The following is a 13,198-nucleotide window of genomic DNA, read 5'->3' as shown; positions in this document are numbered from 1 at the left end:
CCCAGGCGCCCCAGTATACTCATCTTTAGAAACCTAAAATCAGGTTCAAGAGAGGAATTCTTTTTTCCTCACAGATTCTGTAAGCAGACGCAAAGAGCTGCAATTATTGTTCCAACTGATATTTTTGCCTCAATGGTATACATTCAATAGCTCAGATTCCTCAAATAGTAAACTGGGGCAGATAATTTGGTTATAATTCTAAAACTAAAAAAGAAAATTCTCAACTTAGGCAAGTTCCAACTTGGGTCTGACATCTCAACATGCAATTAAATTATATTTAATCACTAGGTTTCGGTAAAATGTGTGGTAGGGACCAAATTATCACATTTTACCCTAGACAAGGGAAAATACATTAAACAATTTTGAGGGTTTATTTGAAAGATTAGGGGACAGAGAAAATTACATATTCTTTACCAGCTTTACTGAGGTATTCTGTATGCCATCAAATCGATCTGCTTTAAGTCTACAACTGAATGACTTTTTAAAGTTTTTTTTTTAAGATTTTATTTATTTATTTGATTTTTTTTTTAAGATTTTTTTTTTTTTAATTTATTTGACAGATCACAAGTAGGCAGAGAAGCAGGCAGAGAGAGACAGAAGGAGGAGGCAGGCTCCCTGCTGAGCCGAGAGCCCGATGTGGGACTCGATCCCAGGACCCTGAAATCATGACCTGAGCTGAAGGCAGAGGTTTTAACCACTGAGCCACCCAGGTGCCCCAAGATTTTATTTATTTATCAGAGAGAGAGAGAGAGAGAGAGAGAGAGTAGACAGCAGGGGTAGTGGCTAGCAGAGGGAGAAGCAGCCTCCATGCTGAGCAAGGAGCCCAGTGTGGGATTCAGTCCCAGGATGCTGGAATCATGACCTGAGCTGAATGAAGATAGGTGCTTAACCGTCTGAGCCACCCAGGCATCCCTGAATGACTTTTTGTAATAAAATCTGCAGAGTTGTACAATCTTCATCACAATCCAATTTTTTTTCCAAGATTTTATTTATTTATTTGACAGACAGAAAGCACAAGTAGGCAGAGAAGCAGACAGAGAGAGAGGAGGAAGCAGGCTCCCTGCTGAGCAGAGAGCCCGATGTAGGGCTCGATCCCTGGACCCTGAGATCATGATCTGAGCCGAAGGCAGAGGCTTTAACCCACTGGGCCACCCAGGCACCCCTCACAATCCAATTTTAAAACATTTCCATCATCCCCAAAAGATCTCTCAAGTCTATCTGTAGTCATTCCTACTTCCCGCTCTAGGCAACCACTGATCCATTGCTCTACAGATTTTCTCCTTCTGGGAATTTCTTATAAATGAAATCATAAAATATACGGTCTTGTGTGTCTAGGTTCTACTTAGTATGTCTTCTGAGGTTCTCTACGGTATGACATGCATTGGTACATCATTCCATTTCACTGTTTAATAGTACTCCACTGTATGCATAAATCAGATTTTGTTTATTCATCCATCAGTTGATGTACAACTGGGTTATTTCCAGTTTGGGGCTATTATAACAATATTATAACATCTACAAACAAGTCTCTATGTGGGCAGGTTTTCTTATCTCTTGGGCACATAACCAGAGTGAAACTGCTCTGTTATGTGGTAATTTTATAGTTAACTACCATACTTTTTTCCATAGTGGCTTCACCATTTTACATTCTTACTAGCAATGTATTAGGGTTCCAGTTTCTCTATATCCTAATACTTGTTACTGCCTATTTTGTTACAGCCATCCTAATGGTGGTATCTCACGGTGGTTTTGTTTTTCCCCTTGACTAATGATGTTGAACATCTTTTCATGTGCTACTAGGCCATTTATCTTCTTTGGAGAAACAGCTGTACAAATCCTTTGTTCATTTTTTAATTGGGTTGCCTATTGCTGGATTAAGAGGACTTTGTAACTCTGGATACTAAACCCTTCAGAAATACGATTTGCAAATATTTTCTCACATCCTTTGGGTTGTCTTTTCACTTTCTTAATAATGTCCTTTGAAGCACAGAACTTCTAAATTTTGATGAAATGAAAAGTATTATCAGTGTTTTCTTTCATGGATGCTTTTTGGTGTTGTATCTAAGAAAACTGCCTACCTCAAGCTCAACAAATATTTCCTCCTGCCCTTTTTTTCCCTTGTAAGTTTTATAGTTTTATTTTTACATTTACAACCATGATCTTTAAAATAATAATAAATATACATGACATACAATTGACCATTTTAACCTTTTTAAAAATGTATAGTCTGGAAGCAGTAAGTACATTCTCATGCTGTGCAACCATCGCCACCATCCATGTCCACAACTTTTTATCATCCGAAACAGAAACTCTGTATCCCCCAAATAGTAACTCCCAACTCTCCTCATTCCCTGCCCCTGAGGATCACTGTTCTACTCTCCATCTTTATGAACTGACCACTTAAGTACCTTGAATAAGAAGAATCATTACAATTTTTGTCCTTTTGTAACTGGCTTATTTCGCTTAGCTTGTTTTTAAGATTCATCCGTGTTGTAGCATATGAGAGAATTTCCTTCCTTTTAAAGACTGAGTAACATTCCATTATATATATATTTTTTTTAATTTTATTTTTTAAAAGATTTATCTATTTTACAGACAGAGATCCCAAGTAGGCAGAGAGGCAGGTAGAGAGAGAGGAAGAAGCAGGCTCCCCGCTGAGCAGAGAGCCCGATGCGGGGCTCGATCCCAGGACCCTGAGATCATGACCTAAGCTGAAGGCAGAGGCTTTATTTAACCCACTGAGCCACCCAGGCGCCCCTCCATTTTATATTTTTTAACATTTTGTTTATCCATTCATCTAATGATGAATAAGCCGGGTGCTTCCACCTTTTGACTATTGTAACTAGTGCTGCCAGGAAACTGGTGTACAAGTATCTGAGTCCCCATATCAATTCTTTGTATACTTAAAAGTGGAATTGTTGAACTATACTATAATTCTAGGTTTAATTTTTTGAGGATTCACCACACTATTATCCATTTTTGTTAACTTTATGTATAGCATAAGGGTCTAAATTTATCTTTTTACATGCTGCTATCCAGCTACATTAGCACCATTTATTGAAAGACAAAGACTGAGGAACCATTAAATTGCCTTAACATCTTTGTAAAAAATCAAGTGACTATAAATGAAAGAGCTCATGTCTCAATTCTCAATTCTGTTCCACTAATCCACATGTCTGTCCCATTCCAGCACCACAGTGTCTTAATTATTGTTGCTTTAAGAGAGTTTTAAGATGAAGAAGACCAAGACCTCCAATTTTGTTCTCCCTGCTACCCCAGCATGTTTTGGCTATTCTGGGTCCTAGACATTTCCAAAGAAATTTTATAATCAGCTTGTTGGTTTCTGCCTAAATGCTTCCTGAAATTACAGTAGGGATTGTGCTGAATATCTATATCAGTTTGAGGTAAAATTATGACTAATAATACTGTGTCTTCCAATCCATGAGTATGGAGTGTTTCTCTAATTATGTAGATCTTCAATTTCTTTCAGCAATGTTTTGTAGTCTTCTGTTAAATTTATTCCTATTTTGATTTTTGATCATTTGGAGAGGGAATTCAGTGCTACTGCGAATGACGAAATTGTTTTCTTAATTTTTAAATTGTTCATTGCTTCTATATGGAAACAATGGATTTCTGCATAGTGACAATACAACCTTGCTGAAATAATGTAGTTCTAGTAGTTTTGTGTGTATGTGGATTCCTTAGGATTTTCTACATAAAGGATCATTTCATCAGTGAATAAAGATAGTTCTACATATTCCATTCCAATCTGGATGCCTTTTATTTCATTTTCCTAGCTGACTGCCTTGACTAGGACCTCCAGTACATTCAGTATTTTCCACCTTCAATGGAATGTAAATGGTGAGAGTGGACATCCTTGTTTCCAATCTTAAGGAGAATGCATTCAGACTTCCACCATTACGTACAGTACCTATATGTTTTTTGAACTGAGATAATGGTCCCCAACCGTTATGGTTAAATTGTTTATTTTGCCTTCCAATTATGTCAGTTTTTGTTTTTGTTTCACATATTTGGGGCCTGTTATTAAGGTATGGGTATGTTTATAATTGTTCTATTTTCCCAATGAACTGACTTTTCAATTATAAAATGGTCCTCTTTGTCTCTAGTATTTATTTTTTTGTCTTAAAGCCTATGCTGTCTGTACAGCCAATTCTCTTATGGTTATTATTTGGATGCAATATCTTTTCCCATCCTTTTTCATTCAACCTATTTGTGTCTCTGAATCTATAATGTTTCTCTAGAAAACAGCACATAGCTGGGTGCAGATTTTTATCCAGTCTGACAATAACTCATAGATTTAAGAAGAGTCCTTTTTTCTAAGGAAGGTCATTCTTCTGATCTACACATATAACTTTGGGATATAGACCAGTAAGAAAAGAAAAACTCTTCAGACATACTAACCCTGGCAATCACTACAGTGACAGGTGGCGCCAGATTTCTCTCACCTGGAGTGCCTGGGTGGCTCAGTTGGTTAAGTGTCTGCCTTTGATCAGGTCATGATCCCAGGGTCCTGGGATCAAGCCCTGCATCTTGCTCCCTGCTCAGTGGAGAGTGTGCTTCTCCCTCTCCCAGCTCATGCTCTCTCTCTCTCAAATAAAATTAAAAAGATTTCTCTCATCTAATTCAGTAACCTACCTCTCAGCCACTGCTAGCAGCCGTTCTGGCCTGAAGGTACCCTCAGTGTCAATGTACATGGCCTTTCCTTCTCCTCCACCTCGGTCAATGGGAAGCTGGACAGAACAAAAAGAACAGTGTACAAATGAACACTGTACTTCTAATATAACTGATCAACTTCCCCACCCACCCCCAATAAATCAAAGGGAAAAAAAAATTTAAAGAGTCAATCAGGAGTAGATAGGAGGCGTTCCCTTCTTAAGATTTTTTTTTGACAGAGATAGAAAGATCACAAGTAGGTAGAGATGCAGGCAGAGAGAGGGGGAGAAGCAGGCTCCCCGCTCAGCAGAGAGCCCGATGTGGGGCTCGATCCCAGGACCCTGAGATCATGACCTGAGCCGAAGGCAGAGGCCTAACCCTGAGCCACCCAGGCACCCCAGGAGGCGTTCCCTTCTGATAGAAATACAGCTAGTAGTAGATATGAAACTCCTGGTGTTCCACAGCATGCAATGCCAGACTCTTACCAGAGTTGGACTGCTTGGAAATACAGCCCAAACTAAGTGATAAAATTCTATGACTGAATACCAACACAAGATTGAACAATTCTTTCAAGAGTACAGATCTTTGAAAGTTCATTTACTACCTTAGCTTTAATAAGTTAGAGACAATGATCCAATACCCAATTAATTTTGTCACATTCAAGCCACACTTACACTTCACTCTATTAAGCAGATTTTGCTTCTGCAGGTTCCTAACAGGGTTTGGCTATGCCCCAGGGACATTCTTAGTTTAAAGTATGGCTGAGAGAGAAGAAAAAAAAGGGTGTTTATTCCAATAGTACCTACAGATGTTAAAAGTAAACAAAAGGAGGAAAAGGAAAATATAGTTAAAAAAAAAAAAAGAAAAAGAAAAGGGAGGAATGCCATCAAAATTATCTTATGAGCTACTTAGGGAAATCTTGGTTTTTAGGCTACCCATCCCATGTCAGACAATTTTAAGTTCTACAAATTTTATGTGAATGATGCTAAAGGGTAGTTTCCACCCTAGCAATCTACTTTGGAGTCATAATTCACCTTTAAATTCTGAGGAAAATCCTTTAGGACATTTTATACTAAGGGCCAAGAAACATCAAATTTTCTTTCTTTCTTTTTTTTTTTTTTAAGATTTATTTATTTGACAGACAGAGATGACAAGTAGGCAGAGAGGCAGGCAGAGAGAGGAGGAAGCAGGCTCTTTTCCAGCTACAAAGATCTCTATGGGTGAAGGGAGACCATAGGTGACTGGGTATAGGTATGAAGACTGACAGAAAAGTGGACAAGGTCCCAGTGTGTTATTGAGCCAACTTCAAGGTGGTGGACTGCATACTCTGCATTCCAGCCCATTCTGTCTCCTCCATCTTGCCCTCTACTGCCACTGCAGTCATCTCATATTACTGGTCTGGGACACCACAACCAAGTTAGCTTTTTTTTTTTTTTAAGATTTTGTATTTATTTGTTTGGCAAACAGAGATCACGAGTAGGCAGACAGGCAGAGAGAGCGGGGGAAGCAGGCTCCCCACCAAATAGAGAGCCTGATGCGGTGCTCGATTCCAGGACCCCAGGATCATGAACCGAGCCGAAGGCAGAGGCTCAACTCACTGAGCCACCCAGGTGCCCCAAGTTAGCTATTTTTAATAACTGCTTAGTACCATAATTTAACTTTTCTTCCTATTTTACAGTGATGTATGTTGTTTTGAACTTTCACCATTTTATAATGCTATTGTGTAAATTCTTTGTACATTTATCCTTGACTATCTGTGAACAATTGTGTAAGCCACATTTTCTGTCAAAGGGTATATGCATTTAAAACTGGAATTTATGATAAAATGTCTTCTCAGAATTTTAAAATTAGTCTAGTACTTTAAAGAAACATAGCCTGTTCGTTTCTGTGATCTAACTGTGGCTCTCAACTTTATGTAACTTATTATTAGAGATCTAATGTAATAGAGTTTCACTTTATTAAGTTAAGAAAATCTGAATAAATGAGAGCAGATTATGTTTAGATTTAAGCAGTAATCTAACATCCTTTCTACACTTCTAGTTCTAGCTCTTAGGCTGGTGAAATGTAATCCTTTCTGTTATTAATGAATTAGCAACCTCTCTCTCTTTTTAAAAAGATTTTATTTATTCATTTGAGACTGAGAGAGGCAGAGAAAGCATAAGCAGGGGGAGAGGTAGAGGGAAAGGGAGGATCAGACTCCCCACTGAGCTGGGAGCCTGATATGGGACTCTTGGTACCCAATCCCAGGACCTGGATATCATGACCTGAGTCAAAGGCAGGTGCTTAACCATCTGAGCCGCCCAGGTGCCTCTTCTCTTTTTTCTTTCGGTGGTGCGGGGGGATAGAGGGAGAGAGAGAGTCTCAAGCAGACTTCACGTCCAGCACGGAGCTTGATCTCATGACCCTGACATCATGATCTGAGCTGAAATCAAGAGTTGGAAGCTTAACCAACTGAGCCACCCAGGCATCCCCTATATCTATTATTTCAGTAAAGCATGATTTTAGGAATTAATTCACTGTGTCTGTTTCCAAATCCTCCCATGAATGAGACTACAAATAAAAAAAAAGTTTTGGAAGAGATACTTAATACAGAGGTAAAGCATAAAATAGAGGAGGAGCAGCGTCCCTGAGAAGGTGGCCAAAGATGGTAACCAGATCACACTGATAGGATGGGGTTTTGAAAAGAGACACTTTTCTGTTATAGCCCAAAATATGAAAAAATGGGTATAAATGTAGGTGGATTAATAAATTTGATGTGAAGAATAGGTTGGTCACTGGCTGAATGAGGATTGAAGAGGAACATGAAGGTATGAGAGGAAAGAACAAAGCGTGAGAATTGTCTTACTGAATGGGAAAAAGAATGCCTAAACAAATTTAGTAGGTCTTCCAAGCAGTATGAATGTTAGTCTAATGTCTGTCATTTTGAATTTAAAGTGAAGATAATCAGCTTTATAGTATGATTTTTCTCCAGTATGATTCAGTTATTAAGGAACAGGGACTAAGGAGACAGTTCTCATGGGGCAACTGGGTAGCTCAGTTGGTTAAGTGTCTGCCTTCAGCTCAGGTCATGATCCCGGAGTCCTTGGATCCAATCTGGCATTGGCCTCCATGCTCAGGAGGGAGTCTGTTTCTCCCATGCTCTTTTGCTCCCTTTTTCTCTCTCTCAAATAAATAAATAAAATCTTTTTAAAAAAAGTTCTCAGAGAAGATTCTAAGAAGGGTTCATCTAAGACTGACATCTCTTTAGGTGGGGAATATGTATCTGAGGAATGACTTTAATGGTGAATCATAAGATCTAGAGTAGTGAAGAGGGCAGGTAAAGCCAGGGGAGGCATAGTGGAGGATAAGAAAACATCTGAAACAATGATGAAATCATCTGAAAACAATGATGTGAAAGTTTCTAGGACATGGAAGAATTATGTAGTAGGGGTCTAAAGGTCTTCGGGATAAAGTGCCCTTTTAATGTCCATCCCAAAATATGCTTGCAAATAGCAATCAACTAATTTTTTTTGCAGATTTGGTTAGAGCCCAAAATCTCACCTGGCATGTTACAGCCAACGTATGACAGATTTGAGTCTTCCCAGTTCGGAATTCTCCAAACATCTCTGTGATGGATCCGGTTTCAATTCCTCCTAAAAGAGCAATAGGAAACACCTCTTAGCACAATACAAATGTTTAGAAAGAGTAATTGTAGAAGTGTCCTTGGAACTCATCAGAAAGATGTATAAATAATTTGTAAATTCAATTTTCAACAAGCAATATTTTTATTTTGAAATAATTCTAGATTTACAGAAAATCACAAAGAAAGGTATAGGAAGGTTCCATGAATTTTTTTTTTTTAAGATTTTAATTATTTGACAGAGAGAGATACAGTGAGAGAGGGAACACAAGCAGGGGGGAGAGGGAGAAGGAGGCTTCCCGCTAAGTGGGAGCCCCATGTGGCACTTGATTCCAGGACTGGGATCAAGTCCCAAGTCAGGTTCCTTGCTCAGTGGGGAGACTTCTCCCTTTGCCTGCCACTCCCCGTGCTTGTGCTTGCTCTCCTTCCTCTCTCTCTGGCACATAATTAAATTAAATCTTAAAAAAAAAAAAAAGATTTTATTTATTTGACAGAGAGAAAGAGAGAACAAGCACAAGCAAGGGAAGCAGCTCGTCGTGGGTGAGTGGGAAGCAGAATCCCCATGGAGTAGGGAGCCTGATACAAGACTCAATCCCAGCACCCCAGGATGATGACCTGAGCCAAAGGCAGACAATTAATGAATGAGCCACGCAGGTGCCCTGGTCCCAAGAATTCATCACTCAGGCTCCCCCAGTGTTAACATTTTACATAACCATAGTACAGTATCAGTATTAGAAAACTGTCAGTGATACAGCCCCCAGAGTTCATTCAGATTTCTCTAGTTATAAATGCATTCATTTTGGGGCGCCTGTGTGGCTCAGTGGGTTAAGCCTCTGCCTACGGCTCAGGTCATGATCTCAGGGTCCTGATATTGAGCCCCTCGCTGGGCGCTCTGCTTGGCAGGGAGCCTGCTTCCTCCTCTCTCTCTCTGCCTGCCTCTCTGCCTACTCATGATCTCTCTGTCAAATAAATAAATAAAATCTTAAAAAAAAAAAAATAGGGGCGCCTGGGTGGCTCAGTGGGTTAAACCGCTGCCTTTGGCTCGGGTCGTGATCCCAGGGTTCTGGGACCGAGCCCCGCATGGGGTTCTCTGCTCAGCGGGGAGCCAGGTCCCCCCCTCTCTCTGCCTGTCTCTCTGCCTACTTGTGTTCTCTCTCTCTGCCAAATAAATAAAATCTTAAAAAAATGCATTCATTTCATTTGTGTATATATATAGTTTTATGCAATTTTATTGCATCTGTAGCTTCATGTAACTACCACCACAATTAAGACATAGAACTATACCACGACAAGTCAATAAGCAGTAAATGTAAAAATTATAGAGATAATCCTCTAAAATTTACTAAACATTTCTTGTGTACCTGGCATTGTGCTATGCATATGTATGTACCATTTCATTTAATTCCAGTAACCTATAAGGTAGGAACTCTTTTTATCCTCACCATAAAGATAATAAAACTGAGGTATAGGGATATTAAGTAATTTGCACATATTTCTGAATATATAGTAATTTGCATACTATTCCTGAATGCATACTATTTTGCACCCTAAAAGAAAACTTGAATGATTAAATATTTGGGGAAGCAACAACAACAAAAAAATCTAACCTCATAGTAATTTAGGACAGCAATGTTTTCAAAAGTTCAAAAGCTTTACATGTTTCCATAAAAGTCCAATAGTTTAGTGTGCACTACCATGCACTGATACTCTAACACAGTATTCAAACATGGAATGTTTTAGTTACCAGATTTTCAACCCTGTGTTAAAATAAGCAGAGGAAGCTTACTCTCTGAATGCAGTATTAAATGGAAATTCAATTATTTCATTGGCAGATAATTTTAGTGTAAGTCAGGTCCCACCCTCTAGCAGTCTTACTTCAATGTGGATAGTTCTCTTATCTCTCTTTTTTTAAAATTTGACAGAGATCACAAGTAGGCAGAGAGGCAGGCAGAGAGAAGGGGGGAAGCAGGCTCCCTACTGAGCAGAGAACCTGATTCAGGGCTTGATCCCAGGACCCTGGGATCATGACCTGAGCCAAAGGCAGAGGCTTTAACCCACTGAGCCACCCAGGCGCCCCTCTCTTATCTCTTAATCATATCTAACACACAAATTCTACCCAAATACTTTAGTTTTGTTTTCTGACCTGGAAGCTTTACTAACTGCAGTTCACAGCAAAGGATAAGGGATCACTATACCTTGAAGTAGTTTGTCAAGTTCTTTTGAGCCAGTAGTAATCTGTATGATCTCTGACCGCCTTTGGTGGAACTCAGTTGCAGTAGTGAAACCCATTGGAACTAATTTAGCTGCCTCAGTCTAGGAAAAATAAGAAATGTCAAATCAACAAAATATGATTATTAGTAAAACAAGAACCAGACACACTGCGGGAAGAGATAAATTCTAACCAAATTTCCAGAGTGCTTTCTATTTAAAAAGTCATCAAAAGGGATGCCTGGGTAGTTTAGTCAGTTAAGGGTCTGCCTTCAACTCAAGTCATGATCCCAGGGTCCTGGAATCAAGTTCCACACCGGGCTCCTTGCTCAGCAGGGAACCTGCTTCTCTCTATGCCTGCCACTCCCCCTGCTTGTGCTCTCTGACAAATAAAATTTTTTAAAAATAATGATAAATAAAAAGTCATCAAAATACCAATAGTTCTAGGATTATTTTATCTCTCTGGCAACTAAAGGATAAAATAAGCTAATTCAGAGACTCCATGAAGATTAATTTTTTAATTGTTAATTCAACTAATACATCCACATAGTAAAAAAAACCCAAAAAACTATTATAGACCCACACATGTGTACTTCGCCGACTTATGACAAATGTGACATACAGCATGAAGTCTAACAAAATATTTAAATTCTCATTTCCTGTTCCATCAACCACCGACTATATCTCTTAACTTTTCTACTTTTTTTTATTTTTGGAGGGGGAACGGCGACAGGGGCAAAAGGAGAGAAACAATTTTTTTAAAACATTTTATTTATTTGAGAGAGAGAGAGAAAGAGAGAGAGATTGAGAGAGCATGAGCTGGGAAGGGCAGAGAGAGAGGGAGAAGCAGACTCCCTGCAGAGAGCCAGCCATGGGACTTGATTCCACGACCCTGAGATCATGACCTGAGCTGAAGGCAGAGGCTTAACCCACTGAGACACCCAGGTGCCCCTTCTTTCTCCTTTGTTAAATGAAGACATCTATCCTTCAATCTCTTGTCCCTCTGTGTCTACCGTCCCTGTCTCTGTCAGCTCTACATTTTCTTTTACACTGTCAAGGTCGAAAACACTTATATATCATTTTGTAGTCACTGATAAGTCTTCAGTAATGAGTCTATCAATTAATTCCAAAATTTAAAATAAATGCATTTAGGGGTGCCTGGGTGGCACAGTTGGTTAAGCATCCAACCCTTGGTTTCAGCTCAGGTCATGATCTCAGGGTACTAGGATCAAGCCCTGCCTCAGACTCCATGCTTAGCATGGAGTCTGCCTGAGATTCTCTCTCCCTCTTCCTCTGCCCCTCATGCTCATGCTCACACGCTCTCTCTTAAATAAATAAATAAAAGATACTAGAAAAAAGCACACTATACAAACTAAGCAGAAAGAAGGAAATAAGATTAGACTATAAACTAGTAAAATAAGAGACTAGAAATACAATAGAGAAAAATCAATGAAACCAAGAGTTGGTTCTTTGAAAAGATCAGCAAAATTGATAAATCTTTAGCCAGACCAAGGGGGCGGGGGAGACTCAGGGGCGCCAGAGTGGCTCAGTCGGTTAAGTGTCTGCCTTCAGCTTCAGCTTTAGCTCAGGTCATGATCTGAAGGTTCTGGGATCGAACCCCACATCAGGCTCCCTGATTGGAAGGGAACCTGCTTCTCCCTCTCCCTGCCGTTCTGCCTGCTTGTTCTCCCTCCCTCTCTCTCTCTAATAAATAAATAAAATCTTTAAAAAAAAAAAAAAGACTCAAATCACACATCAGGAAAGAAAGGAATTATTAACCTTACAAAAACAGAACTCTATGCCAACAAATTAGATAACTGCAATGAAATAGGCAAATTCCTAGAAAGACACAAACTATTAAAACTCAGTAATCCAAAACTCACAAAAATAATCCAAGTCAAGGCACAAATGATCACTTGAACCTGAATATGTAAGATTTTATTTATTTGTTGGAGAGAGAGAGAGAGAGTAAGAGAGCGAGCAACCACAAGCAGGGGGGGCAGCAGGCAGAAGGAGAAGCAGGCTGCCCGCTGAGCAAGGAGCTCAATGTAGGACTTGATCCCAGGACCCTGGGATCATGACCTGAGCTGAAGGCAGATGCTTAACTGACAGACACCCAGGCATCCCTGGCTGAACCTGAATCTAAATTCAGCAAAATAAACTGAGTCTGACTAAAAAAAAAAAAAAAAGAAAAAGAAAAATGTGAATACATCCATAGCAAGTAGAGATTAAACTTGTCATTTAAAAACTTTCCACAAAGAAAAACAGAAATCAGGGGCACCTGGGTGGCTCAGTGGGTTAAGCCTCTGCCTTCGGCTCAGGTCATGATCTCAGGGTCCTGGGATGGAGCCCCGCATCCAGCTCTCTGCTCAGCAGGGAGCCTGCTTCCCCCACCCCCTGCCTGCCTCTAAAGGCATGCCTACTTGTGATCTCTGTCAAATATATAAATAAAATCTTTAAAAAAAAACATAGGGGCACCTTCGTGGCTCAGTGGGTTAGAGCCTCTCCATTCAGCTCAGGTCATGATCCCAGGGTCCTGGGATCGAGCCTGGCATCGGGCTCTCTGCTCAGTGGGGAGCCTGTTTCCTCCTCTCTCTCTCTCTGCCTGCCTTTCTGCCTCCTTGTGATCTCTGTCAAATAAATAAATAAAATTTGTAAAATAAATAAATAAACAAGAAAAAAGGAAACCAATGAATA

At 39.7% G+C, this 13,198-nt stretch overlaps 1 protein-coding gene across 1 annotated transcript in view; it reads right to left on the bottom strand.

Annotated features, from left to right (window-relative positions):
• Positions 1-13,198, bottom strand: part of LOC111159884 (RAD51 recombinase) — a 34,419-nt gene that overhangs the window by 6,462 nt on the left and 14,759 nt on the right. The window contains exons 4-6 of the mRNA XM_022522544.1: positions 10,489-10,606; positions 8,215-8,306; positions 4,657-4,751 (exon numbers count right to left, since the gene is read on the bottom strand). Of these exons, the coding sequence (XP_022378252.1) occupies positions 4,657-4,751; positions 8,215-8,306; positions 10,489-10,606 (305 nt within the window). The remainder of the gene's footprint in view (positions 1-4,656; positions 4,752-8,214; positions 8,307-10,488; positions 10,607-13,198) is intronic.

This window comes from Enhydra lutris, unplaced genomic scaffold (assembly GCF_002288905.1).
Source record: "Enhydra lutris kenyoni isolate GAN:26980312 unplaced genomic scaffold, ASM228890v2 scaffoldscaffold4, whole genome shotgun sequence".
In the NCBI taxonomy this organism is placed as follows: Eukaryota; Metazoa; Chordata; class Mammalia; order Carnivora; family Mustelidae; genus Enhydra; species Enhydra lutris.
This window is presented reverse-complemented; position numbering and strand designations above follow the sequence as displayed.